The sequence below is a fragment of the Ips typographus genome, linkage group LG5, assembly GCF_016097725.1.
Source record: "Ips typographus isolate SLU linkage group LG5, UJ_Ityp_2.0, whole genome shotgun sequence".
Lineage (NCBI taxonomy): Eukaryota > Metazoa > Arthropoda > Insecta > Coleoptera > Curculionidae > Ips > Ips typographus.
The window spans coordinates 7,508,077-7,531,253 of record NC_138426.1 but is presented as its reverse complement, the minus strand read 5'-3'; the positions used below and the strand labels follow the sequence as shown (position 1 = coordinate 7,531,253).

Here is a 23,177-nt window from a genome sequence, read left to right as displayed (position 1 = left end):
ACATGAAATACTTTGGAAAAGGAAAACTAAGTGAATTTCTGTTTGAACTGTGGTGGAAACATAAATGACACAGAGATAGTTACACAGTTATTGTCTGCAATGTCAGAGAACTATCAAGTAGTTACCACTGCAATTGATATTATTTTTTGTCAAGATGAAAGTAACATCTCTCTTGACTTTGTAAAAAACAAATTACTTATGGAGGAATCAAGACAAGAAAAGGTAAAAGAGGAGAATGTAGACACATCACAGCCACATGCTTTTTATGGTAGAGGAGATGAAGAAAGAAAACATTTTGGAAAAGGATATAGACATCCAGGAAGTCAGCCAATAAACAAACGACCATCAACTACAAATCGTGATGCATCTCCTGATTATAGAAGCGGTGCGACCTCAAGTGAAAATTTTCCATACAAGTGTCATTATTGTGGTATAAGGGGACACAAAAAATCAGAATGCAGGAAAATGTAATATTGCAGAGGAAGAAGAAGTAGCTTTTTGCAGTTTTAATGAAAATAGTGAAGCAATGACAAGTGGAACTAGTAATGAGATGGACAGTGGAGCAACTCATCATTTAATTGGATCAAATCAAGGACAGTATTTAACCCAAGTGAAAAATATTGACATTAAAATTAATGTGGCCAAGAAGGGAGAAACTGTAACAGCAAAGAGTCAAGGAATTTTAAAACTGAAAACAAGTGATGGTAGAAAAATAACCATGGAAAATGTTCTTGAGTGTGAAGATCTGAATTATAATCTTCTGTCTGTGAAAAATCTGGAGCAGAAAGGACTAAAAGTTGTTTTTGAACATGGACAAGTTGTGATTAAGAAAAAAGGCCATACAATAATAGAAGGTAACATAAAGAATAATTTATATCTAGTATGCATGAATATTGATAATGGGGAAGCGCATATAACTGAATCTGAACTTAATGATTTATGGCATAAAAGAATGGGACACTCTACTAAATACCCTAGTAAAACTCTATGTGAAACATGTTTAAAAGGTAAACAGACAGAGAAGCCTTAAGTGAAAACTTACAAGCAAGGAGATTGTTAGAGGTTATTTCGTCAGATGTTTGTGGACCTTTAACTCCTGTAACTTACAACGGCATGAAGTATTTTGTAACATTTATTGACCATTTTTCACATTTTACAGTATGCTATCTTATGAAAAATAAAAGTGAAGTTCTGGAAAAATTTCAGCAATATGTAGCAATGGTAGAAGCTAAGTTCCAAAGCAAAATAGATAGATTACGATGTGACAATGGGGGTGAATACATGTCAAGGGATTTTAAATACTTTTGCAGAGCAAAAGGTATAACAGTTCAATCAACAATACCACATACACCTCAACAAAATGCTGTGTCTGAAAGAATGAACAGAACTATAATGGAAACTGGAAAAATATTTATGGGGAGAAGCAGTAGAGAGAATAGAAGTATCTTCTATCTCTTTGACCAGTTCATAAAGGGATAAAGGAAGCTGTAGAAATAAACAAAAACTACTCTCACCTGATTGTAAGCCAAATGGACATTTTTCATAGCCAACATTGCCAATTTGTATGCTCTACTCGGGTACCCTCGGTGTTCCATGTACCGGGCGATAGTGAATAATTGCGACGACGTCATTATGTGAGAGGCCGCGTCCACCACGATTTGATAGGCTGTTTCGAATGCCAGAGCCTCGTTCTCGCACAGAGTGAGGGCGTTCAGGGCGCAATTGGGCGGGTCCTTTGTGGCACACTGCAACGCTAAAGTTCGGGCACACCCACTCAACTCTTCTTGCTGCTGGAAACTGAGCTGGAGACGGAGCATTGTGCCGCGGGACATGATGGTAGTGGCCACGGGCCCAGCTGCCTCGGTAGCAGTAAAGAACTGGTACCAGTTCTGCATTAGGGAAATTAGGGCATCGAGGCCGAGCTCGACCGCGCACGTCACCAACCAACGGACCATTTCGCGGCGACGCCAATTGAGGGATGACAGGGTCATGCGCATTACCTGTGATAGTACATTGACAGTGCTTAATGGACAGGTTTAAATTTAATGGTTGCACTTACCTGCAAACCTAATTCGAAAGCCACGCTCAACAACGTTGGGTGGCGGGGACCGTTCTCGGGGGTTGCAAACCTGAACGCGTCCTGGGCTAGTTTGAACAGGTGCGAGGAGCTGTGTATGTGACGCTGAGATGACTCTAGCACGGTACGCAGCCGCATTACTTCCCCTATTAATAGAATAATAGTTCAAAGTATTGTTGCATAACGGACTTTCAATTTAACGTATGTGGTAGGATAGTTATCTCGTGTTACCCCCGTATATTATATTGTTTTTCTAATTTTGGCATATAAAGTGACACTTTTCAAAACTGATTAAAGTGACAAAAGTTTTACTTTATGTAACCAGTTATGAAAAGTTCATTTCATCACTCCCTGTTTTTATGCATTTCCGTAGAAACATATGGGCGACATCCATCATAACATGTCGTTGTCACTATTTATACAAGGTGCTATGAAAGTGAATATTTGTGTTAAAAGTTAAATCACTTTAAAAGATGGTTTTCACAGCTTTTTGGTCAAAATTAGAAAAAATGTATGTATAAAACACGTTTCGAAAATGTCTTATTGTGTAACTCATTCAAATTGTAGGACCTCGCTGCGCTTGCCCTACAAACATTCATTCGTTACACAAAATCGAACTTTTCGTAACTGGTTACATAAATAGCTATTATGTTATCAAACGTCGTAGTTTAGCTGTTTGTGAGAGAGAGAGAGAGATTTATGTCATAGTTTGAAGTTTAAGAGAGAATGCTAATTTCATGAATATTCCCGAATCCATAGAAGCCTATATAATGTTCTCGCGGAGTGAGTTTACCCGTGCGTCACAAAGGCTACGTCATTTATAATCATATGAATCAAATCAAGTTTTCGTCAACAAACCTGTTGTGTTCATATTATAGAAAAGGGCGTGTCTAAAGCTTCGTCAGGTTTAAAATTTTGCGTGTATTGTCAGTCAGAAATTAGAGATCTTTGGCTGCAAATTTGCACTAAAACAACGTTATACCAAAGCAAATAAAAAATATCTTTACTGAAATAACATTTTTTATTTAAGAGAAGTCTCCGTTTGGATCATAGAATTCCGTCTAAATTTGAAACCTAATTTATTTACCAAAATTCGCAGAGATGTATCACCAATATGTAGTATTTCTTTGACTTTAAAATCTTGAATGAGGTTCTGGATAGTTACATGTTTCTAAAATAAATACAACAAATTAAAAATTCAATAAGACATTCTGAGTGATGCTGTAGTATCTCATATCTCATTTTCAGGTTGCAATCCACTAATTTTATTTTAAACCCGCTGGAAAACATTTTAGACGCTTATTTTATTTTTTCTGTGACTTTATTATTAATATGTTTGAAGAAATTTTTATGAAAAATCTATAATGCAACCCAAAATTCTCAGTCTCTGGAAACAATGAAATGTTAATAGATGTTTCTTATAAAAGTCGATATAATTTACTATTATTAACATACTATCGTTGTACACATCATATAATGTATTTCGAACATCCATTTTAATGCTTTCAGATAAATCAGTGGTCTTGGCCCGTCGATAACGTCTCAATTTACGTTTTCTAGGTGAGGAAATTATAAGATTACTTGCTTGCTTTTTCCGAATCGAATAAACAGTTTTGCGGGAAATTTTCAAAGCAGCTGCAACCTTCTAGTATTAAAAAAAATACATCAGTAAGAATAAGTAAGGTCTTCTTCTTCCTGAACAGATGATAAAGTTTCTAAAGGTCCTCCATTAGTTTTTTCCAATTCAAAATATTCACAAAGGTTAAGAATTAACTGCTGGGCTTGTATGTGAAGAATTTTTCCAGGCATTTTCTAAAAAAATACTGTAATAGTAAGTAATTCCGAATTTAGGAAAAACCAAATGGCTAAATAAAAACCATAATAGACACTCCCACTTTTTTTTCAAAACAAGTTAGTAATTGTGCCAATTTTGGTTAGATCGTGACAGCCGACATAAAAATATTAATAATAATATTATGAAAGTACTTACAGAATGTTAAAAGCGTAGAAACAATAGCTCTTAAAAGAACTGTGGTGGTGTGGTAAATAGAAAACTTTATAAATGATTAACAACACAAAGAAACGGAAAATAATAGTAAACAAATGAAATAAATTTCGATGGTTGTCAAACTGACAATGACTGAAATAGAAGCGCTAATCAGTAAATGTTTTTTTTGGAAGACATTCACTTAGATATTTACCCTTTCTGAAAGTGAACAATAGACAAGGATGAAGTCAATAATGCATGTCTACTTCTAAATCACAGGGAAACGACGCACGGGTAAACTCATTCCGCGAGAACAGTACAGCTACCAACCAAAATACGTCTTTTATCTTTCGTAAATGAAATGGCCGCATTTTTAAGAACAAGATAATTGAACCACATTAGAAAATGTTTTAAAACATGCAAGGCCAGTTCTGCTATACAAATTATAAGACTAATGATGGTATGCAATGTAAATAGCTGCAGAAAACTATCTCCAACTAGAAAATCAGTTAGTAATTTTAGTAAAATGTCAATTTAGTGATCTAATTTAAAAAATATTTTTTCATCTGCTTGATGTGAAACGTTAATGATTCTGAATAAACAAAACCCTAACCTAAGTCACTTATTATTTTATATTAATATACCAGGTGTCCAAGAGCACCCTGGACATAGGAGATTAACATGGGAAAATGGTTTTGATTTTTTTGCGCCTGTACGGTTCATTTAATGGAAAAACGCTTTAGATAAAAGTTGTAGAGCACATTTTCGGCTATCTACTTGTAATTTTTTCAATACCGTAGATTTGACCATTAATAAGAAAAACGGATCTAAAATTCGGAAATTTTAAATCTCCCGCCCAGCGGTCGTTAAGGAAAGTTTATATCCGGTCGTGCTACCAACCTTTCAAAATCCTAACAAATCGTTGTCAGTCATTCTGTAATAAAAACATTCAAAACAAGTTTATTTAGTAATAATTTTGAGTTACTACCCACATACTGCGAAGAAAATACAAATAAATCATGATAAAAACACTTTATCAGGAGCCACAGTCCAAAAATCTGGTAAGTTGCGTTCATAACCTCATTCAATGTCTCTATTAAACTTAATTACTTTGTAGGAAAATTCTTTAAGAAAACACTGGTTTTGCTTGCAAATATTTAATGAGGATGACCGAATCACCTATCTCAAGCCTCTTCATAACACTACCAAACGATTTAAAGTGATAAAAACAATGGACTAGGAAGGCCTGCAGATGTTTGAAGATAAGTTGCTTTACTAAACAGGGACCACAAAAGAGGGTAAATACTTCCCTCAAAAGTGGTGCAATTTAGTGACCTATGTGACTGATAGTTTTATTGTATCCTTCTGTTTTGTAGTGTTATCAACACACCATAGTGTTTAAGTGGTTTTACATTGTATGATGTTAATAAAAAGGCATTTTTCATAACTGATTGTCAATGTTTTTTCCCATCTCTACAGGGTAAGGTAAGTACTGATATTTAATTAGCTCCATTAGTTAACTTGAACACCTACAAGGATACTTGTAAAATGTCTACTAACCAAAAAGAGTTTATTTGCAAGTAATGTGTGATTCGAGTTCACATTTGATTAGTAAAGGTATGTCCTGTGAAATCGTGTATTGAATGAGAAGCAAATTGTTTCTCTTTAGAGACTTTCAATCACTACATTTCACCTACCTTTGCTAATTTGGAACTCCACTATTATCCAAACAAACCTTAGGTTAGTAAGACGAAGTTGTTTTTAGCATAGCTTGTATGGTGACAGGTTCACCCACTCACACTCAATATGTGGAACAATCACTGTTTATGTGGTAAGACCAGTTTTCTTTGCCACCTATTGTACCTAAGCTTTTCACTTGAAGAAAATGTATACTGTACCTTGAACTGTGAATAAATAATTAATACAAACGTTCAGTGTACAAAGTTTTATTTGGAACAATTGAGTGTGTGGAAAAAAGAACACAATTATAATGTTAATAAATCTAGAATAGAACAGCTCATGTAGATAGCTCAATTGAAAACTTGGTTTTTCGACAATACCTACCCATATACAAAAAGTTTTGTCACCTGACTGATAATTTGACTGTGTAAGTCCATATTCTCTTCTTAGAAGGGGTTTCTCAGAGGTTTTATAGCCAGTTTAAGATTATTCACATTTCACAGGCACATCAAATTTTGAGATTTAAGTCAAATATCAACACTGAATCATTTTAAGTTTTAGTTGCAACACTGGTGTAGACCCTCGCTGATGATAGTCCATGAAGTTAAGCACATTGAAACTAAATCACACCACTTTTGAAGGAAGTATTTGGCCCCTTTGTTGTTGTCCCTGTACAGTAGGAAACTTATCTTCAAAGATCTCCATTGTCCACTGTTTTCATCACTTTAAATCGTTTGGTAGTGTTATGAAGAGGCTTGAGATAGGTGATTCGGTCATCCTCATTAAATATTTGCAAGCAAAACCAGTGTTTTCTTTAAGAATTTTGCTACAAAGTAAATAAGTTTAGTAGAGACATTGAATGAGGTTATGAATGCAACTTACCAGATTTTTGGGCTGTGGCTACTGATAAAGTGTTTTTATCACGATTTATTTGTATTTTCTTCGCAGTATGTGGGTCGTAACTCAAAATTATTACTAAATAAACTTGTTTTGAATGTTTTGATTACAGAATGACTGACAACGATTTGTTATGATTTTGAAAGGTTGGTAGCACGACCGGATATAAACTTTCCTTAACGACCGCTTGGCGGGAGATTTAAAATTTCCGAATTTTAGATCCGTTTTTCGCCTTAATGGTCAAATCTACGGCATTGAAAAAATTACAAGTTAATAGCCGAAAATGTGCACTACAACTTTTATCTAAAGCGTTTTTCCATTAAATGAACCGTACAGGCGCAAAAAAATCAAAACCGTTTTCCCATGTTAATCTCCTATGTCCAGGGTGCTCTTGGACACCTGGTATATATATTTATATATTTATATTACATACCTTTGGCGGCACTCAGCATCGTGCTGCTGAGAGCGCATTGTTGGCTCTCAATGTGACCTAGAGTAAACCAACGGGGGGGCCGGCCCGCCCCCCCAGCGGGACCGGCCCCGTTAGAGCCCCCCGATTGGCCGCCCTCGCCGTCACCATCTTCAAGCAGCGGAAGGCGCATTGCCCGCAAACCTACTTCATACGCCAAATCCGGGTAGTAGTTCAGTAACGATAAGAAGAGAAATCTGCATGTAAAGCAAAAACGTTTAAGAAATTGTTTGTAAAATGTTGTAGGTGACTAACCTAGCAAAAGTGTGCATTGGAATCGATTCTGGATGGATTCCAATTCCTAGTCCGCTTGTCGGTCCACCTTCGAGTAAAATAATTGCTTGCCGCCTTAACACTGCAACCAGACTATTATCCAGCTCGATTTCTTGCAATTTGGCTATCAGTCTGTCCTCTTGTTTGCATGCTTTTTCCTACAAAAGGCACAATAAGAAAATTAGTTTTGTTTCGGCGGTAATATCCCTAGTGCATTTAATTTTTCCGGAAAAACGAGGAAAAACAAATTACTTAGAAACGAGTATTCCAATTTTTCCACAGGAAAAATTAGATGCACGAGGGATATTTGGTAAGATTATTTCCCTCATTGTACTAGCACCCAATAAAATTCAATGAACCTTTCTAGTTCGACCAATGAGAGCCGTTATACAGTGCGTTTTTTTTAACGCGCAACATAGGATTTTACGTGTTAAATTTTTAAGCCCATGTTAGACCATGTTATTTTGGAACTGCAAGTCTATAACTTGACGGGTGTGTCTTTAGTACCCTGAAGCTTAAGTAAGTCTACCAATTTGGTCTAAAAAGTGATTAAAAACTGGAAAAAAAATCATTTTTTTTCGAAAAGATTTTATCGTTTTATACTCCCTGTATGCATTGTTGTTCTTTGTTGTTTTTGATACTGGCAGGGCAGGTAGCAGGTAAAGTGACCTATTTTGACTGCATTACGACCCGACATCTTTTCAACGTCAAAAGGGCATTTTATGATTGTTTGGGATATTATTTGGCTTCATACGGAAGTCACTTTAAACAATTCATTTATAAAAATACTTCTTTTGTTCTTAACTTTCTTGATATAAAGTTAATATTGGCATTTTGATCACCCTGTTTTACTTTCTACGCCAAATTTTACCTGCTACCTGCCGTGCCAGTATCAAAAACAACAAGCACCTATCATACATACAGGGAGTATGGAAAGATAACATTTTTTCGAAAAAAGATGATTTTTTGCAAGTTTTTAATCACTTTTTAGGCCGAATTGGTAAACTTATTTAAGCTTCAGAGTACGAAAGAGCCTCCCGTCAAGTTTTATACTTGTAGTTTCAAAATAACTTGGTCTGACATGTGCTTAAAAATTAATAATCCCTAGTTGCTAAAATTTTACACTGAATAAACACTTCCTATCTTTTTCGAATACGTTTTTTTGAAGAACATTTGATATTAAACGAAACGGGATTTAGACACATATAAAATTTAAGCTATTTTCTTCAATATTAACAATTAATAAATCACTATAACGTAGTTTCCATTAAAAAATTACATAAATTAAAATATTATGACGTCTGATTGTCAATCTGAAATGTAAACAAAAATATACATGGCTGAACGAAAATCTGTCGTCTGCTGGGGTGAGTTCAATATTATCATTAATTTCATCACGTTTAGTTTAGTATTTGTGTTCTAACTAAGGTGTTTTCTTGTTAATAAACTAAAATGTGAGTTTTCAGGAAATAATCTTGACATATACCCCTCGGCGTTCACGTTTTATCTCAATCATTTTCCAAGCAAAATTTTGCAAAAAATCACTTATACACAGTTTACCCGATAAAACATGAACGTCTCGGGATATAACCTATGATTATTTCCTGAGTTAAATAAACATTTTATTTCAATTAAAACAATAATTAATAAGAACAATAACTTTCAAGCTAGAAAGGGTAACACTATTCTTTATGTTGCTGTGAGGAGTGTGCAATTTTTTCGATTTTTTTTTCCGGAAAAACTGCTGACAGCTAAGTTGACAGTTGTCAAGTGATTATTCCACTTAAAATTTGCATTTGTTATACTAATTCTTGATAGCGATTGGACAAAATTGATAGGAAGGAAATAATCAATGAAATTACACAAAACACAGACCTGTGCATATAAACCCACGGGCATGACTCTTTGCTGTCCTAGTCCAATCAAAGCCACCTCAAAAGCTAGAGTTAAATAAGTTTCGGAACGATCCCTGGATCCCACTACTGGCACATGTTGATAACGAGGCCGTAGATTGTTATGCTGTTCATCCATGCCCACTAAATCTACACAACAAATCGTCAGTAAATTCAACTAACTTCATTACACACCACTAACCAAGATAGCTGGGCGTACGTGGCCTTTGTTCGTCCGGTATCGTGGACGCATCAGCCAAAGTGTCAAACAGACAACCAATAGGATCAAGCGGATGCCCTACCCAGCCGTCCTGATTGGCCGGGGCTGCAGCGTTGGTAGTAGCGCAGGACGTTGACATGCACGCGCCCTGGCAACGAGAGGTACACGCTTTAGGTTGATCGGTAACGCTTGAAGTGCTCGCTTTCTGCTGTTGACTTTCGTGCCATTGTCTCTGCGCTTGCAACTGTTGCTGTTTCATTGCCCGCACCACGGACACGGCCAAACGCAAGGCAGCTTCTGCGTGTCCATGCGAACGTAACGAATCAACTCTTGCCGCGCACCATGGAATAGATTCTAGAAATTTTCTAAGTAGAGTCACGACGGGGCTGCTGTAAGAGTTTAGTACCGTGCCACAAAGGCTGTCCCTGAGAGTTAAAACTTCCATTTGAGTTTGAGTTGTCTGGCACGTGCGAGCAGTACGTATCACTGGAAAGAATGTTCTTCAAGTGCATGTTGTCCCACGACATGCCAACAGCGTCCAAGGCACGATGAAACACCGTTCTGGGCAACTGGGGTTTTGACTGTCCCGACCTGGAGTGTCCACTCCCTGACAGTCTCAGTCTCTTAGGCCCGCGAGGGCTGTAATTCTGTTGCTGATCGTCTGAGTCCGAATCACTCGAACTGTCCGACGAAGCGTAATTCTGATCCCCCCCCATCATTAATGCCCACTCAAGTTTTAGCAAAAAGTCAACTTACCGGTCTATTATTACATCTGTCTCTATCTCTCTCTCGTTCACGTTCTCTTCTTTCCCTGCGTTCTCTGTCACGTTCTAGATAACGCTCTCTGTCTCTCTCGTACCAGTACCGATCTCTGTCTCTGTCACGGTTCAGAAACTATACTCACCCCCCCAGTGATAGTTTCCACCAATCATTAATCAAAGATTATACTACTTACGGAATCACGTGGTCCTCCAACCAATTGTACGCGAAAATCGGGATCTTCAGGCGGACATACGTCCACGCGCACCCATTTCCCGAGTTGCGCCTCCCACTGCGTTTTCTCCTGCGCAACGCAGTCCGGATTCAGAACGATACAAACCCAGAGGGACCCCAACTGGTCCCACAACTGTCTGCATTTGTCGGTCATAGGCGTGCCCTGAGTTTTCCACAGCTGAAGCCGAGGATCTTGCAGAAACTGCTCGGTGATTAGGGTGAGCATGCGGGCGCCGTTGGAGTCTTGCGCACGCAACATTTCACGTACCTGTTTACGTTTATTAGATTAGCAAACAGGTTTTTCTGAATCCATTGAAATTACCTTGGAAAAAAGAGAGTTTAGCTGTTTGTTGGCGTTGTAGTAGGTGTTTTGGGCGAGGTACGAGCGTACTTGTTCGCACACTTGAGTTTCGTCCAAGTGCCACGAGTGGGCGTCGTCTGCTGCAGCACCTGCTGTCGGATCTGGAGCGCCCGCGATCTGTCAAAAAGTTACACTTGTTTTTCGAAAAAGTTTCTGACGTCACATTAAGATACAATCCAGAAATAGCTTGGCTCTACACCATTTACACATGTAGTTTAGAAAATATCATTTTAAATTTCCGACAGAACAGGATTTTAAAAATATAAGTTGGATTTCAGAATAACTTGTTTTTCATTATCGTAAATTTGGTTTTAGAAAACGTAAGTTGTATTTCACATTCGTCACTTGTATTTCAGAAAAGGTTACTTGTATTTTAGAATGCGTTATTTCAATTTCAGATTTTTTGTGTTTCTATGTGGTTATTAGTTTATTGTTTTTTTATAATATCACTTTAAGCAAAAAAACCCGCCCATCGGGGGTATTAATTTATATAAAATATACAGGGTGTCCCATAACTATATGACAATCTCTTGGGGGCATGCAGGTGAGGTCAAAATAATACGATTTGTTCATATAATTTTTTTTTAAAGTCACTCTTAAGGGAAATATTGAGCCCCAAAGAACTGCCTTCCAATTAACGTTTTTGGCCGTAATTTTTGAAACACTTTGTATATTGTAATTATTATTGGGTTTAATGTTTTATCGAAAGAGACCTTCTATTTGACATGAAAATCAAGTATCTCGTCTTCGAAAGGCAGGAACTAACTGGACCTAAGACACAATTTGCTTAAACTTTGACAGCTGTCATTATTTTCAGCTGCAAACGCCATTAATGGATACTCTTCACATTTTTATCGAAAAATTGTACTCTTCGTTTATTTCGATAAAATGAACTTTGTTTTCGAGATAAATCGATTTTTTATTGAACTGCTTAAACCACAATGTTATTGAAAATATTCGTTAAACTATTTACTTTTTTTGCTCAACTTTATTTTTCCAAATTACAAATGACCATGTCTAAAATCCAACTGCTCTTTTCTATAATACAAGTGACTAATCTGAAATACAAATTGCAATTTTGAAAATCAAAGTTATTATTCTAAAATTGAAAGTACCTTTTCTGAAATACAAATAATATTTTTTAAATCCATCTTATGGTTTCTAAGATTCCACTGACGCTTTCTAAACTACATGTGTAAATGTAGTAATGAAATATTATACTGCTTGAAACGTTTACAAACCTGATTGATTTCGCTGCGCTGTTGCAAGATTTCATCGGCCAACTTTTGCGCAGTAGGCAGCACCTCCGTATGGTGCTCGGCTATCAGGTACTGAACGAATTTCTGCAGCTGCTGCCTATCCATTTGCAGAAGCGTTTCTGTTGATTTAATTTTCTTAATTAATAAATTGAAAAGTGGTCAGTATTTAACATATTTGTGGGTCGTACCTTTATTGCAAAATTACCGTACAAAATTGGAAGTATATCAAGAACACTAACAAAAATCAAATAACACGTAATAACGTTGACTTTATTTTGTATTACGCCTAAAAAAAAGCAACAAGTTAAAAAAAGTAGATTTATTACCTAACTGAACAAGTATTTCTGTTATAATTAAATATGTACAAAAAAGTCACTTTACGTGTAGGGGCATCAGCCCCAACTTTCCCCCACTCCCCTTTTTGGATTTCCACCCCGTTGACTTGTTTTTACTAGGACTTTTCTTTCCACCAGCCTTCTTCCTTTTGTAACCACCTTTCTTACCACCCCACCCGAATTTTCGTTTCACCCCCCTGCCCCCACCCTTTTTAGGTGGGCTGTAAGCTTTGAAAGCTTCTTCTTCATTTTCTTCTTGAGGAACGTCCATCACCACGCCACTACTGGCAGCACTTAAGGGAGCAATCGCATCGTGTTTCTCTCTGAACGCCTGCGTGATTTTCAGAAAGTATTCGCCGTATTTGTTGTAATTGGCTACGGTCACGTGCTGGATTTTCAGCATTTCTTCCTTGGTTTTTGGCAGGTAATCGCTCATCGATTTAATGGCGGACAGATTCATGATAGAAGACAGCGTCAAGTTGCGCTCCATGGCCAATCTGCGGCATTCCTCCAACAATTCCTCGTGACATTGGACTTTTAACTGGGACAGCTGTAGTTTTCTGGCGGCTTGAAGTTTGGCAACGTTTTGTTTCTGAACGCTGTGCGGCACCACTTTTGAGGTAGATGGGGCGTCCTGCGATCTGCTCTTTGTGCACTCTGTGGGAGTAGTTTTGGCCACAGGTTCAAATTTACGCGTTTTGTCCGTGCACACCGAAAGTGTCAGTTGACATTTGGAGTTGTAGAATTGGTAAAATTTTGGTCCTGGTTTGACGTACACCACAGGAAAATCCCCGGCATAAGTGCAGAAATCCTGCACCACTTTGTTCAAACTCAGTTTGACTAAAATCCGATGTAAATCATTCTTGTCCATAGCAGATCCTGATCCGTGTAAAGGATGCTTGTCGTGACCTTTACTGATAATTTTCTTTGTTTTTGCTCCCCTAAAATGAATCTGTCAGATCAAATAATCCTAACAAAACCCCAAACACTCACTTGAACACCTCAACTAGGTAAATCATGGTGACGTTTTCGTGCGCTGACAAATCTTTCAGAATGGTGCACAATTGCTTTGCCTGTTCTGTCACTTCGACGGTTTTGTATTTGTCAATGTTACAGCAATTGTCACACGTGGTGGACTTGTTTTGGATGCAAATACGCCGGTCAAAGTGTTCGCCCAAGTGGATAAGTTGCAGGTAACGGCGACAGTCCACCGTATTCTCCGCAAAACTCACCATCTGCTGCAAGTTCTCGTCGTAGGCGTCCATTGTGTTTTTTTTACCATCTTTCAGCATTAACCTGATAATTTATTCACTAAAATCTTAAGCTGGGTTTATACAGCGCACAATGCATAACATAGAAAGTTGGCTTTACAGTAATGCCTACTGTCGTTTATACAGCGCACAACACTTGCACAATACCGCATAGAAAGTTCATAATTTTTAACTTTCAATTCTTATGCGAAAACAACTGTACGCATGCGCAAAATTTTGTAATGTCATATTTTGACATCCGCCGTCCGTCATTGTATTGTGTTATTGTTTTGTTTCTGAATGGTGGATTTGGATTGTTCAAGAATTGTGGTTTGTTGTTGATTTTGTATTTGTGATTTTTTGGTCATTTAGTGCAATAAAAACAGTTTAAGTGTCTACGGAAAAAACAGAGTTTAGTGGTAAAAATTATCTAGAGCTAATTAGTTTCTCTTTACATCAAGAATTTATTAAACAATTGCAGATGGAACCTTGGCAACAATTGGGGCTTCTACTCTTGATGGGTGCTGCAGCTACAACATTAAGCTTAGATGTCAAGAAAAGGAGAATACGGAGGTTTAAAACGCGACCTATGAATAGAAAACGCAATGAACAGTGTTTTTGAAAAAATAGTTCAGTTTGCAGAAAAACATGATACAGAGCAGTTTTTCAAATATACGCGTATGACTCCAGAACTGTTCTATAAGTTATTAGCTCTTGTGGGGCCATTCCTGCAGAAAGACAAGACAAAAAATCTAATTAGCCCAAAACAAGGTCTTCTGCCCTCACTCTACAGTAAGTATATTCTCAATTCCAAATAAAAATGTGTAGTATTGCCAGTTCTGTTACTTATCAGAAGGTTATTCTATGCAGGAAATAGCATGGAATAATAACACCTGAACCCTGCCATCTTGTATTGTGAGTGGTGGTTGGAATCATCAGGGATGGCATGGTCGGTTTGTGTTGGCTTTCTAAATATAGAGAATTCTAATATATTGTTGTTATTAAAAATGGTTTTTTTCCCTTTATCCAACTCTACAACAGCAAGCACACCTTTTTTGCCTTATGCTCCTTATCTGTGCTTGACATGATTGACAAATGGCAAGTGACAGAAAAATAACACTTCACATTGCAATGACAGACATTTATCACGTGTTGTCATAAACTCTTTTCATTGGTTAAAAATTATATGTTGTGCGACTGTATAAACACCAAAAAGAAACACTTGTGATTTCTTGTGCAATGTTATGCATTGTGCGCTGTGTAAACCCAGCTTTACTAATCAAGAGCCTCACAAGTTGGTAATTTGTGATTGGTCAAAAAAAAAAAGTAGCAAGCTGAAAACTACTTTTTTTTGACCAATCACAAACACTGCTGTGATTTTACACACCTTCTCAATCTAATCACATCACTGTAGGAATAGAATAAATATGAGTAAGACACTTCTCCATCCCTCCCAGCTCGTCCACTTTCCTGATAGAAGGCTTCCACAGATTTCGGAATGGAATTGTGAATTACAAATCGCACGTCCGGTTTATCGATGCCCATTCCAAAAGCGATCGTTGCCACGATAACGTGAAATCGATCTTGCATCCACTCCCGTTGGATTGCTTCACGAACCTGCGTTGAGTCAATGTGTCACGTGTTTTTTCCGTGTGTGACTAGTACCAACCTTATCCCTCATTCCAGCGTGGTAGGGCTTCGCTCGCACTCCCATTTTTATAAACTGATCGGCCATTTTTTCGCAATCGTCCCGACTCAAACAGTAAACTATTCCAGACTGTTTAGGAAATCGGCTTTTTATGAGTTCCGCTATTTCGTCAGTGGATTTGCCCTTTTTCGGTACTATTTCGTATTTAATATTAGGACGGTTGAAGCTTCTGATAAACCTTTTCACGTTAGTTAGTTGTAGTATTTTAACCACGTCATTCTCCACTTGTTTGGTGGCGGTGGCTGTCAAGCATATTATTGGCACTTTGGGGTAGTTTCTCCTCAGGTTACTCAATTGTTTATAGTCGGGACGGAAATCATGACCCCACTGTGATAAACAGTGCACTTCATCCACCACAAACCTAGCTAATTTGTCACGCTGGTAAAGAGAATTCAAACAGTCAGTAACAGCCCTAGATGAGTTGATTTTTTCAGGGGTAAGGTACAGTAACTTAATAGCTGGTTCGCGCATACTAAGCTTCATGTAAATTTGGTCAGAATCACTTTTAGACACATCTGAACATAAATGAGCTGCTGCTATATCAAGAGCCATCAATTTATCAACCTACAAGAGTTCCAAAAATTATTATTACACCACCACAAACTGACTAGAACTCACTTGATCACTTATAAGAGCCCTTAGTGGTGATATAACCACAGTCACCCCAGGCATCAGTATGGCAGGCAACTGGTAACACAAACTTTTGCCACCCCCAGTGGGCATCAGCACAAAACAATCTTTTTGCATCAAGCTGGCATTAATAATCTCCTTCTGATGAGGCCTAGAAGCATCTCCAAACCTCAACTAACCCAAAATGTGACAGAAAACACTCACCTAAAATTCCTCAACCCAAACTTTTCTTGCAAAACCTCCCTCATAACCTCTGAATGCTCATAGGGACCTTGAAACTCTGCAGAATCATCTTCACGATCCTTGAAACCTTCTAATACAGGTTCCTCATCAAAAACATCCTCTTCCCAGTTTACAGTGGATATTTCTTTTAACAATTCTTCAATGCCGTTAGGTTTTTCTTGTGGTTCTGGTTGGTCTACTAAACTGCCAAACTTGCGCTCAAACTCCTCATCATCCATGTAATCAGCATTTGTTATACTCAGCGAAGGTGTACTGCTGTTTGATGTGGTTGAGCTGTGGCTGGTTGTAGTTTCTTTGGACACTTCCAGCTGGCTTGAATTTGGAGTGGTCACTTTCTTGAACTCGAACCGTTTAGGTTTTGCAGTAGGGCTGGACTTTGACTCGTCTTCAGTGAAATATTTACTAGTTTTTAAGTTTTTTGATGAGTTTAACAGACTTGGACTACCACTAGATTGACTTGGAGTTTTTTTCGCCAGCTGACTGGTACTTTTGTACAGGCTGTCAAGGATGTTATCAGATCTTTGGGTTTTAAGGGGAGAGCTGGGTTTTTGTAGTTGTTTAAAGTTAAACTTTTTCTTTTGAGGAGATGCTGGATTGCTGGTTTTTAGCTGAGCAATTTTTGGGACAACGAGGGTGCTGTGCGCAGGTTTGCCACTTTCTCCCTTGGATATTGGTTTGAAAGTGAACTTTTTCTTTGGGGACACAGCTTTATTACTATGTGGCAACAGGGCTTCATGGCTTTCTGCCTTAGTAGTAAGCCTCTCAGCTGGGTCATTCCTAGTCAATGGAAACTCTTTACTACACTCAAGTGAAGCACTTGTACAAGATTTTTGGGGCTCCACAGAGCTGTTGGGCGTGGCCTCGGCATTCCCTGACGATTTGCCCGCTTTCCACTTACCGAAATCAAACCGTTTGACCTGCGGTATGTCTTTAGTGCGGAAATATTCGAATAAATCATCATTGTCCATAATAAACTGGGTGTAAACAAAGCACTGTTCCACTAAGGCGTTGAACCGCACTCGCTCACTTCAGAACTTCTTAAATAAACTAAACTGAGTCCACTGTAGGCTGATTTAATAAAATTTCACTGAAAATACTAGTGGAATAGCAGACGAAGTAAACAAACCAAATCAACCACAGCCATCTTGTCTAACCTTAAAAAGGTTTTGAAATTTGACCGACTGACAGACGGGAATTTGACAACGCGCAGAATCAGGGTTGTCCACACGCCACGCGTGTACCTGATTCCATACAGCTGATTCGGTTCGTTCGTTTCACGGTTTTCTCCTACTCCGGAGTTGCACGAGTTAGTGAATTGCAAGTTTGCTGCCAAGTGTAGTTAATAAACTGTGTTTATGCGCTTAAATACACCAGCAGACATTTTACCCAACTATTGATTTAAAAAAATTGTATTTTACTACCGTGTAAGTTTTAAATTTGGTTCTCCGAGCGACAGCTATGACATTTCATGTTAAGGGGTGTGTTGTAAGCAGTCCGGTAAAAAAAAAAACAATTTAAGACAACTCGCAAACACTTGATGCGGTCGAGAAAAAAGCGAAAAGGGGGGAAAAGTGGCAAAGGTTGTGGTCAAGCGTAAACAAAACCGTACGAAAAGGGGGCACGAAAAAGCAAAAGTGAGCGACATCCAAACGGCGGGGGGAGGCTTTAAACGGTTTAAAGGTGATAGACCGATCTCGACGATACGGACGCTACGCAAATCTGAGTTGTACTCAGTATAGTACAATTATATTTAATTACAAAATGAAAAATTTTTTAACCGTGGAACTAATTTTCACTATTGTTTAGTAGTTTAATGCTCTGTGATCACTAGCAGTTTCCAAACTTTAGGAAACCACGACATGAAAAGTGTTGGAATTTGAGTTTTCTAGTGGGAGTGTACATTTAAGGGGAATTTAGTACAATGAAAGTGATTTAAAGGGGATAGAGCGTTCGGAGGCTGGCAGCGAGAACTATTAAAGCGTTCACGTCCTCGGACCGAATCGATATCTCGCCGGTTCGCTACCTGCTGCCTCAATTATTGTCTCATCCCGTCATCGAGACGATTAGGAAAGGGCACCTTTTTTGTCCTTGCTAGGGTACGACCCAAACGCAAATTCGAACATTTCGTACACTTACCAGATATAGGAACTCTAAGTCGGACAGTTTCGGCATTCCTGATCCGGTACAGAGACAGCGCCACCACGTGTTGACACCAAAAAATGTCTTTAGTCTCGCAGGTGCACGTCACTGATGTTATTTTACATCTGCAAAGGATCGTATTATTTCATGACAGTGGACAACCCTAAGCAAACTGTCAGGGTTGACCAGACACTCACCTGTCAAAACTGACGGACACTTTAAATTTGTGGGGAGGTTCGGGGGCGCCACAAGGCAACGTAGCGGGCGGTGATGTCTTTGGCGCGGTTACCACCCCGCTGAGATGAAATCCTGCAATAAAAAAGTAGGATTTCAGCGAGACGCGACAACGTGGCGTCCTTGGTATGTCCGAGGCAGAGTACGCGGGGTTCTCACGACCCCGCGGATCTTTACGGCTCGATTTCTCCGAAATAATGCTGGTTTTTTCGTTTCCTGTTACGTTTTATCGTGTCAAATTATTCTAAGAACCATAACGCTGGTGCTGGTGCATGGTTCGTGACGACAGCTGGTTGTTCGGAACTAGTTTTGTGCGTGAAAAGAGGAGGCGCTTTTGTTGCGCCAAAATTGAAAACACCGAGGCCCCCCACAGGAGTTCTGTCGGCTTTGTTCGCCCGAATCTCCTTGTTCCTACACACAAAAGACGTTGGATAATGTCTGGCTTTGAATTTGGTTCCTAAAAGGAATGCACCATAATGGTTACCAAATTTATCTTTCTCAATCTACTACTACGTCACGGTTGCACATCTGGTACCAATTATCGAAAATCAGTAGAGTTCAGGTAGGATTAGTACAGGTGGCAACGTCGCTTTCTTTGTATCGGCGAGCCGCTGCCTGGTCTAGGTCATCGTGCCCCTTCCCACTTCCGCGCGCCTCGTGACAGCAGCCAAGGCTGTTTTTGTTTATCTGCTAGTGGCACACGCATCGTTTTCGCGACGTTGCCACCTCTACTACGACTACCGTCTGTTGGGGTGTGTAGAAACCGTAGAAAATGGCAACGTCGCGCGGCACTCTACCGGCATGAAGCCTCCCACCCCGCACCGGGTGCGTCATCGGCGTGGGAATTTGTTGTTTACGCGTAATTCCGGAATGCACAGCAATAGTATTTCTCATTCATTTGTTTCGGTGCATTCGGTGACGTCACGCGTGTATGCGTGTTCATTATTAAAAAAAAAAACCACACACTCACACCTGATCGAGGTTATTGCCCTCTCTGTTCGACGCATACAAAAAAAACAATGATAAAAATCAAAGTGTTGAACGCTAATAAGGAGGGAATTAGCGAAGACCTATCGTCTGGGCGTGGCAGGGGCGCCGAGGCGCTTTTAAAGGGGATGGAGCGTCCCGACGCTTCTTGTCTCTTTAAAGGCGTCGGAGTTGCGGCGTGCCGCCAACAGATCGAGTGAACTGTCCAGCAGACGATTTCGTTGTGGTCAATTAGAAATGTCAAATTTTGAGTGAAACTTGACAGGTGTCTGACATTCCAGGTTTTATGAACCAACTGTCAAATTTGGTGCAACCCACCATAACAACCGAATTCAGCACAAGTGATTGGATTTTCCCCCGGCATGACTCAGGAAGCGATTAGAGCTTAAATTGAATGCACAAAGTCATTTACAGTGTAGCCAAATGTCCTCTGACTTGACTAACACAGTTTTTTCAGTCTAAGAATGTGGCAACCACTTTACTAGTGTTTGTTATTAGTCAACTTAGTATTATAAAATGCAATTTCAGTTATTGAATTCGTATTGGTGGGTTTCTGACTTTTTACACAGTCACACAAACAAAAGCTCAAAGTTGCAATGGCCGCTACCACCGCCTACTATACTAGAAAGCCTAGAAAGTGCTTGTCAAAAATTCCAATATGGCGGGAGTAGTGGTGACAGTTTGTATTGTGGAAATTGAGTTTTATGACGATTAGATGAATTTTTACGGTTTAAAATCAAGACTTGAGGTTATTTGACTAAGTTAATTTTATTTGCTGCTGTTCGTAAGTTTTTCAAGCCACATTGTAACAGCAATTCAGAAAAAAGCCCAACCGTGCCAGTTTTTTACTTTATAAAAAACCGGATCTAACTCAACAGTGGTTGAACACTTTGAAGTGGGATGATTTTACTTCCAACACTATACACAATGGTAGGTACAAGTGCTTTTTGGTACAGTAAACTTATTAGGTACTTGTTACATGCACAGGAATGTGAGTTTCATTTTAAAGCATCCTTCATTGTGAGAGCAACAAAAATAATTTTGAATGAATGTTCTTGGTAATAACATAATAACTATTTACCAGTTTTGCTTACCTAGTTTCAATGATTTACAGATTTTCTTGTATTGAACAGTGTTTAAACTAGTTTGCTGTGTGTTATACTTTCCAGAACAAATGTCCTCACCAATTTGTTTAGGCTGGACTTGATTGTGTATAAAAAGCCATATCTATACATATCTGGATCAGGAATGAACCTTTCTTTGATTTTTCACTCACAACTTGCAATCAACTACACGAAATAATAAAAAAAACATATTTCTTACTACATCTGCATACGTTTGTGTATAAAACGAAAACAGCTAACGCCGCCATTAAAAGTGACATTTTAGGCTTTCTAGTATAGAGGGCGGTGCCGCTACTGGTTTCTGTCCGTGGAGTGTCTAACTGTCATGTCATCTGTCAAGTGGGTGCTGTTGGAGGACACACATAATAAGAACCCGTTATTAAAGATTGGTTTGGTTAATAACACTTTGACAGTTCTAGAGACTAAACAATGGTGGTTGCCAACTGTTCAGGTTGTTGGCAAATGTTTCCAGAAAATCGCCGACCGCAGGAACAAAAAGCTCCCCCAAACCTCCTAAAAACTATAAATATTTCAGCAGCCCTCTCCCTCTACACCATGGGAGAGGAACGCGAGAGGGGATCGGGTTGGATTAATAAAAAATGACACTTATCTATTAAGCGAGAGGGGGAGACGCGCAGCTCGTGCAAATTTAAAGCCCCCCTTCGATCAGTCCCCGCCCTTTTTATAAATCGCGCCTTTAGCAATTTTAGCCCTTAAAGTGGTCCTGCGTACGGCTCAGAATCGCACCTAACCGCCAGCCTACATAATACATACAGACACACTTCTCTGTTTACACAAATTACTAGCGATATTTTTTCTGAGACGGCGTTGTCACGTTGCCGCCCCACGTCACGTCGGTGGTGGAGCGTCGCTCTGAAGGTAGGTCGGGAGATTGGGGGTGTTTGTAGGTGATGCGGCAACGCCGCCAGCCATTCACGATCGACGTGACGTCAAGTGGCCGATCGATAAGGGATGCGCGGGCCTAAGGGCGCGTGCGCCCGCGTAATTTAAATTTTATTATCACGTGGAGCTGACGAGCGCCCGGGAAAATGACTGTTTGGGGCTGATCGACCCGAATTTTTTCGAAAAGAAAACGGATTTAAAGACGACAAAAATGAGAAAAAAAAGAGCATCAGGTTGCATTTCGGGGATGTCGTTTAGCACCTGTGAACCCCCCAAGGAGAAAGAAAGGAAGCGGCTCGACAACAGACAACATGGCATCGGTGATAAATCGCGTATAGAAGCTTTTCCGCTCTACAAAACCGTAATTGAGTGGTTTGGATATTTTAAGAAATTCATTGCATAAGGTCACGTGACGGTTAAGTGATTTTGACAGGTGTCAACTGACTTTGACAGTGTTGCAAGCCTAGAATTGCATTATCAACGTCACGTAACGTGAAAGTTACAATTTTAATTAAAAATTAAGTTTAAATATTAAGCTTTTACAACTGTCTAAATCTAGTTTACCAAATTTTCAACGTTTAAACTACATTTTAAAGGTCATGTGACTGTTTTTGACAGATGTCAACTGGCTTTGACAGTGTTGCAAGCTCAAAATTGCATTATCAACGTCACGTGACCTGTTTTTTTACAATTTCAGCTTTTACAACTGTCTAAATCTAGTTTACCAACTTTTCAACGTTTAAACTACATTTTAAAGGTCACGTGACTAATTTCGACAGATGTCAACTAACTTTGACAGTGTTGCAAGCCTAGAATTCCATTATCAACGTCACGTGACCTGTATTTTACAATTTCAGCTTTTACAACTGTCTAAATTTAATTTACCGAATGATCAACATTTAAACTACATTTTTAAGGTCACGTGACTGTTTTTGACAGATGTCAACTGGCTTTGACAGTGTTGCAAGCTCAAAATTGCATTATCAACGTCACGTGACCTGTATTTTACAATTTTAGCTTTTACAACTGTCTAAATCTAAAAAAAAATGGTGAGGTTTTGTTTTTTGTTCCTAGATTTTGGAACGCCATCTGTACTTTCTAACTCATAGAGTTGAGTACAGATGTCACCAGATGTTGCACACAACTATCATGTCTAAATCTAGTTTACCAACTTTTCAACGTTTAAACTACATTTTAAAGGTCACGTGATTAATTTCGACAGATGTCAACTGGCTTTTACAGTGTTGCAAGCTCAGAATTGCATTATCAACGTCACGTGATCTGTTTTTTTTTACAATTTCAGCTTTTACAACTGTCTAAATTTAATTTACCACATGATCAACATTTAAATTACATTTTAAAGTCACGTGACTGTTTTTGACAGTGTTGCAAGCTCTAAAATGACATAATCAAAGTCACGTGATGTGTCTCTTGCAATTTCAGCTTTTACAACTGTCTAAAATAGTCTAAATGTAATTTACCAAATTTTTTAATTTTAAACCACATTTTAAAGGTC

General features: G+C 38.7%; 2 protein-coding genes and 2 long non-coding RNA genes across 4 annotated transcripts in view; 1 reads left to right on the top strand and 3 right to left on the bottom strand.

Moving 5' to 3' along the window:
- The window catches only part of LOC145729694 (zinc finger SWIM domain-containing protein 5-like), a 46,213-nt gene that overhangs the window by 4,532 nt on the left and 18,504 nt on the right, over positions 1–23,177 (bottom strand). The window contains exons 3-15 of the mRNA XM_081980555.1: positions 18,611–18,722; positions 18,411–18,538; positions 12,091–12,227; positions 10,811–10,966; positions 10,451–10,756; positions 10,252–10,389; positions 9,902–10,196; positions 9,478–9,849; positions 9,259–9,425; positions 7,366–7,541; positions 7,075–7,307; positions 2,060–2,223; positions 1,515–2,000 (exon numbers count right to left, since the gene is read on the bottom strand). Of these exons, the coding sequence (XP_081836681.1) occupies positions 1,515–2,000; positions 2,060–2,223; positions 7,075–7,307; positions 7,366–7,541; positions 9,259–9,425; positions 9,478–9,849; positions 9,902–10,196; positions 10,252–10,389; positions 10,451–10,756; positions 10,811–10,966; positions 12,091–12,227; positions 18,411–18,538; positions 18,611–18,722 (2,870 nt within the window). The remainder of the gene's footprint in view (positions 1–1,514; positions 2,001–2,059; positions 2,224–7,074; positions 7,308–7,365; positions 7,542–9,258; positions 9,426–9,477; positions 9,850–9,901; positions 10,197–10,251; positions 10,390–10,450; positions 10,757–10,810; positions 10,967–12,090; positions 12,228–18,410; positions 18,539–18,610; positions 18,723–23,177) is intronic.
- LOC145729142 (uncharacterized) lies at positions 4,709–5,511 on the top strand. The gene is made up of 2 exons (XR_014178281.1): positions 4,709–5,125; positions 5,182–5,511. It is a non-coding gene; the product is annotated as an uncharacterized LOC145729142 (long non-coding RNA).
- Positions 5,995–7,033, bottom strand: LOC145729141 (uncharacterized). Its single transcript, XR_014178280.1, has 2 exons — positions 6,627–7,033; positions 5,995–6,570 (listed from the first exon to the last, which is right to left on the bottom strand). It is a non-coding gene; the product is annotated as an uncharacterized LOC145729141 (long non-coding RNA).
- Blm (Bloom syndrome helicase) lies at positions 12,413–17,505 on the bottom strand. The gene is made up of 6 exons (XM_081980556.1): positions 16,236–17,505; positions 16,020–16,182; positions 15,363–15,965; positions 15,081–15,310; positions 13,437–13,739; positions 12,413–13,384 (listed from the first exon to the last, which is right to left on the bottom strand). The coding sequence occupies exons 1-6, from the start codon at positions 17,240–17,242 to the stop codon at positions 12,481–12,483; spliced, it is 3,210 nt and encodes a 1,069-aa protein (XP_081836682.1). The 5' UTR covers positions 17,243–17,505; the 3' UTR covers positions 12,413–12,480.

Excerpts from the sequence above, each read along its gene's own strand:
- Blm (XM_081980556.1), bottom strand. The coding sequence starts at position 17,242 with ATGGACAATGATGATTTATTCGAATATTTCCGCACTAAAGACATACCG. Across the intron at positions 13,740-15,080 it reads GATGTGATTAGATTGAGAAG|GTTAATGCTGAAAGATGGTA; the intron begins GTGTGTAAAATC and ends ATAAATTATCAG. Across the intron at positions 13,385-13,436 it reads TACCTAGTTGAGGTGTTCAA|GGGAGCAAAAACAAAGAAAA; the intron begins GTGAGTGTTTGG and ends GATTCATTTTAG.